At 35.2% G+C, this 6,075-nt stretch overlaps 1 protein-coding gene across 1 annotated transcript in view; it reads right to left on the reverse strand.

The window, feature by feature from the left end:
• LOC107696093 (kinesin-like protein KIF26B) overlaps positions 1-6,075 on the reverse strand; it is a 23,090-nt gene that overhangs the window by 9,626 nt on the left and 7,389 nt on the right. The window contains exons 4-5 of the mRNA XM_016496261.1: positions 2,221-2,378; positions 1,952-2,123 (exon numbers count right to left, since the gene is read on the reverse strand). Coding sequence (XP_016351747.1) covers positions 1,952-2,123; positions 2,221-2,378 — 330 coding nt within the window. The remainder of the gene's footprint in view (positions 1-1,951; positions 2,124-2,220; positions 2,379-6,075) is intronic.

The following is a 6,075-nucleotide window of genomic DNA, read 5'->3' on the forward strand; positions in this document are numbered from 1 at the left end:
TATATATATATAAATAATTTTAGTTTAGGGCTTAAGGCCTACATTAGAGGATAAGACCTGTGAAAGGAAGCCAAACCACTGTGGTCAATGTTGAAATCTACGCTAATGCAGTGTTGATCATACGGATAGTGAATGCTTTATGATTTAATGCTCTCTATCTATATTGCCAAACTTTTACTGAGACAAAAAATTTCCTTGTTCCTATAACTATAACCATAACAGTAATATTTAAGACTTAAAATATCCCACTTTCTATAAGCATGAATTCACTGAACACACATCTAAACCGGGTTTAGGTTAATGCTTTGTCTGATATCTAATGCATTTGTCCACTGATATTATCTTCTCTGTCCTGAGTCTGTCAAATCATATTTACACGAAATTAATTATTTAAGAATCCATTATCTCTGCTACAGTTGCTGGATGTGCAGTGCTGAGTGCGATCTAGCTACCAGGTGCTACCCTGAAAGCGATATAATTTGAAACTCAAGACAAGTCCCATCAGTGTGAACTGTGGAGAGTGAAGTCAGGGCGAGCTACAATTAAACTAAATTGATTTCCCTTCCTCAAGGAGGTGGTGCGATGGAATGGGAAGGCCATTAACATCGCATTCAGAGGTTACAGTATGAGCAGGCTTCTCTAGATCGTGAGGCAGCTAGAAAGCAGCCACATCACAAGGACAGACTGAATGACATCTAAATCATCTGATCAGAGGTGTGGTATGTAAGGAAGGAGCATTTTTCCTTATTCAGAAAATGGTACACAAAGAAAACATGTATATGGTGAATACTCCAGTCATAACAGTACCTTAATAAAGCTGTTTAATTTTTCATGGAGGTCATGGTAGCTGCCATGTTAACATCCCATGACCAGTCAAATACTCACTTCATCTTGCTAACTAAATAATAAATAATGGATGTATGTGAACAGAGAATTGTTATTATTTTTTATTTGTTTTGGGGGTTTTTTTACCATGGAAGATGTAATCCACCACTGAGAAAATAAAATAGCCACACTACCATTCAAAAGTTTGTAAGATTTTTTTTTCTTTTTTAAGAGATAAATACTTTTGCAAAGATCCATGAAACTGATCAAAAGTGACAGTAAAGACTATTATAATATTTCAAAACATTTCTATTTAAAAAAAATGCTTTTCTTTTGAAGTTTCTATTCAATAAAGCATCCTACATTTTTTTTTTTTTTTTACACAAATATTAAGTAGCACAATGGTTTAAACATTGATAATAAGAAATGAGCATATTACAATTACAGGATCATGTGACACTGAAGACTGGAGTAATAGCTCTTGAAAATGCAGCTTTGACATCACAAGATATTAAAATAGAAAACAGTTACTTTAAATTGTAATAATATTTCACAATATTATTGCCTTTACTGTATTTTGATCAAATAAGTGCAGCCTTAGTGAGCATAGGAGACTCCTTTCAAAAACATTAAAAATTCTTACTGACCCCAAGACATTTGCATGGTAGTGTAATTCTAGTTATTAATTCTAGTTATTCTAGCATTTGCATGCTAGTATAAATCTTACTCTATATTTCTCATAATTAGCAACTGTATCTTTCATAATCAGACATAATATTTCATAATGTGACTTTATATCTCACAATTTCTTTATTTCCTGCAGTGTGTTTTTAAACCTTTACTCTTCCATATTTCTACAGTCTCTTTCTCAGGCTTGCATATTTCTACAATCAGTAACTGAAAACTTAAAACATTTACATAACAGCAGAATATAAATCAAATTACTGAGTGCACCTATGTAAAATCTATGAATTCTGTCTATTACTAATGTAATAGCAAATTAAAAACGACCATAATATAACAATATATCACTTAATAATATAAGCATCCAAACATTTTGGTGGTCTTTACTCTTTAGTAGCAAACATTCAAAAATTAACATTTGCAGTGAACATTTAAGCCATACCTTCCCCATCCCAGGTGTTTCTTTGCTCTTACTAGCAGCTTGAAAAATGTTTGCTGGTGTTGGAGGAGGAGATTTCTGCAGAAGACTACTGAAGTTTGTCATGCGCTGGGAAGCACTGCTCTCTGAGAAGTGCCTTCCTCTTCTAACCATTACATTCAACTTCTGTGCTGCCCTGTGGATGTTCAGTGATTTGACAGAATTACAAAAACATTTCTTTGTTTTCTACAACACACACCTTTAGTTATTTTTTTCTGGTCAGCACCTATTACCTGACAAATAACGACAAGGCAGCAGATGTTCCTGCAGGTAGCAGAGAGGACATACTGGAAGAACGCGTTGGCTGTGTGGCACCGTAGTTGCATAGTGCTGTAGAGGTCACATTTTCCTTCTCATTCACCTTCCCTGCATGCAAAGGACTCTGAGAGGACTGAGAAAGATTTATCTTCACTGATATTGTCAAGCTCAGTAATTAAAGGAATAGGACAAATAAAAATTTGCTGAAATTTTTTTTTCAACCTCAGGCCATTCAAGATGTAGATGAGTTTGTTTCTTTATCAGAACAGGTTTGGAGAAATTTAGCATTACATCACTTGCTCACCAATGGACCCTCTGCAGTGAATGGGTGCCGTCAGAATGAGAGACCAAACAGCTTATAAAAACATCACAATAATCCACAAGTAATTCACACAACTCCAGTCCATCAATTAATGTCTTGTGAAGTGAAAAGTTGTGTGTTTGTAAGAAACAAATCCATCATTAAGGCATTTAATCCATCACTTCTGGCCATAATAGGAGTCCATAATCCATTATAACGCTTCCTCCAGTGAAAAGTCCATCACCTGTTGTCCTCTCACATCAAAATCCACCAACATATTTAGAAATGTTTTGGATGGTTGTTGCTTGTAAACGGTGCTTGATCCTCATTCTCTCCTGATTCAGACAAGACAACTTTTTCACTGCAGAAAGCAATATTATGGATATAAAATTCATATTTTAAATAGAAGCAATGGTTTAAAGTTAAAAGCATCTTATTGATTAATTTGTTTATTACAAACACACAGATTTTAATTTCACAAGATGTTAATTGATGGACTGGAATTGCATTGATTGCTTGTGGATTATTGTGATGCTTTTGTGAGCTGTTTGGACTATCATTCTGACGGCACCCATTCACTGCAGAGGATCCATTGGTGGAGCAAGTGATGTAATGCTAAATTTCTCCAAATCTGTTATGATGAAGAAGCAAACTCATCAACATCTTGGATGGCCTCATGTTGGGTATATTCATTTCTGGGGGAACTATTCTGAGTGAAGTATACACTAAATTGGACAGGCAATAGGTTTATACAGTTCAATAAACTTTAATTGAATGTCTTTCTGACATTGATTAAAAAAATATGCCAGTGTGAACACTACACCCTGAACATGAGTGTGTTTAATGCACTGCAGTCAGACGCTATTATTAGTGAATGCCACTACAAACTGAGTCATACGTGCAGATGAAGTCATGAACCTAATTTTATATGTGTCTCAGCATACGGGCAATGAATGCCTGAGGCTGCAGGCGCTGACGGTACAAGTCATACTTCAGTACAAAATCTAACCTCTTCTCAGCAGAAAAAAATACAGACTGTATTTCTTTGCCTCTGTTTGAGAAACCATCGCTTGGCTGCAGTCATCCGCATATCCAGAGTTACTCCCTGCCTTTATGTCTCATCAATGCTTCAATCCAGCCATGCGAAATAGGAGCCCCCTCTTTGCTCCCCTCCACTGGCAGAATGTTACGCCAATTAGCACTGGGAGCAACCCTCAGGCAGAGATGGCAATATTGGCCCTGCTGTTATTCCTTTCTCCAGCTCTGCTTTCTTTCCCTCACTTCTATGTCGTCCAGAGAGAATCTAAGATTTAATTATGTGCACATCTTATTTCCACCGTTACGCTTTCCATAAAAGCATGCTTATCAGTGTTGTGTGTTTGCTATTCCAAATAAAAATCTACAAAATGAATCTCTTCTGCTTTTACTCCATGCATTAATATATAGGCCTATATTTTTTAAATTCCACTCCAAGGGCTGAGTGAGTCCACCTTGTATGTTTGTGTAATGAAATGGAGCTGGACTAATGGACTCTGCCATGATGCTCTCGGTCAGCATCATATAAAGATCTGGTTCCTACTGAGTGCTGATGGAGTTGTCTGAGACATTCACTCTCTGCCTCACTTCCATAATGCGTTCTCATTTTATCTGTATTTACGAGAGCTGTGTATGAATATTTCACTGGTCATTAAATATTACAGCGATATTGATCAAGCTTCTTTTTCTCTGACAGGCTTCTCTGTGGCATGGATAAAATGTGGGTTTAACCATTCACCAGAAACAGTCCTTTGTCTGCTGCCTCTGGATCTAATCAAGGCCGACTAGAGGGCTGTGTATCATATGATGGCACACATGTGTCCTGGTGAGCAGACAGCTACACATATTTAATTTATATACTCTTACATTATGCACATGGATGATGTACTGGACATAATATATGAACGGCAGAGGAAGTGCTTCATTCTTTGCTAGAATTATTTGGAAAAGGAATACATACATTACCGCTGAAAAGTTCTGTAAGACTTTATCATGTTTTTAAAATAAGCGTTTTATGTTCACCAATGCTGCATTTATTTGATACTTTAAAAATATGGTAAAAATATTGTGAAATATTATTGCATTTTAAAATAATTGTTTTCTGTTTTAAAATGTAATTTATTACTGTGATTGTAAAGCTGCATTTTCAGTAGTCATTAATCCAGTCTACAGTGTCCCATGATCCTTCAGAAATCAATCTAATATTCTGATTTAATGCTCAAGAAACATTTTTTATTTACTACCAATTCTGAAAAGTTTTGGCTTCTTATTATTTTTGTGAAAAATTAATAGAGATTTCAAAAGAACAAAATTAATTTGAAATAGAAATATTTTGTAACAATGCAAAAATCTTTACTGTCAATTTTATCAAATGAATGTCTTTGCTGAATAAACGTCTACATTTCTTGACCAAAAAAAACAAAACAAACAAAAAACTTTTGAATGGTAGTGTATGTTTAGTATTATATTAAAGTGATAGTTCACCCAAAAATGAAAATTGTATCATTTACTCACCGTCATGACATATCAGAATATAATTTGAAGAAGTTTTTGTCTGTACAATGAAAGTCAAGAGGCTCAAAAAAAAAACACACAACCCAAATAACTTTCTATGGACGAAAACTTGAAAAACTTTAAATCTTCTTTTGTATTATACACAAATAAGAAAGTAAATGTGTTTTGAACAACATGAGGGTGATTAAATGAATTTTAATTTTTGGGCTAGCCAACCCTTAAGTATGGTGGCCGAGAGAGCTCAACACACTGCAACTTAAGAAAACATATGCAAATAGAAAAAGCACCAGCAAATTAAGAGAATATATTCATCAGTTTGACAACACATGTGCTGCAAATACTCGCAACACAACCAAACACAGAAACGTGCTGCAAATACGCACAATGCGACCAAATGCATAAAAGCTGCATAGGGGACCCCAACAACCCTTAATAAAGTTATAGTAAAAGTGTAGTAACCTTTTTTGGCATATTGATTACCATATACCATTTACCATGGTATAACCACAGTTGTACAAATACCATGGTTAAACTATGGTTGGTGTAGCAAAACCATGGTTAATTTGTGGTTACAATGACTTAACTATAGTAACCATGTTTTTTCTTTTAATATTAAAACCATGGTTAATTTTCGTAGGGGACGTTGTGCAAATTAGCTAGTCAGCTTAAATAACATTTCACAGTTACAGTAATTGTGTATTTCGTCGGCTTATTCAGGCTAATGATATCCAAAAAGCTAAGGAATCATATGATCACGATGTTAAAATAAACAAAAATCTCACCTTTCAGAGCAGACATTGATAAACACGTCCCAGCCATGGGTCGTCACTTGTTGCTGTTCCCTTAAACATTCCATTGTGGTCTGTGCGTATTTACAGCACGTTTCTGTATTTGGTTGTGTTGTGAGTATTTGCAGAGCGCTTCTGTATTTGGTCGCATTGTGTGTATTTGCAGCACGTTTCTGTATTTGGTTGTGTTG

Source organism: Sinocyclocheilus anshuiensis, unplaced genomic scaffold, assembly GCF_001515605.1.
Source record: "Sinocyclocheilus anshuiensis isolate Anshui unplaced genomic scaffold, SAMN03320099.WGS_v1.1 scaffold306, whole genome shotgun sequence".
Lineage (NCBI taxonomy): Eukaryota > Metazoa > Chordata > Actinopteri > Cypriniformes > Cyprinidae > Sinocyclocheilus > Sinocyclocheilus anshuiensis.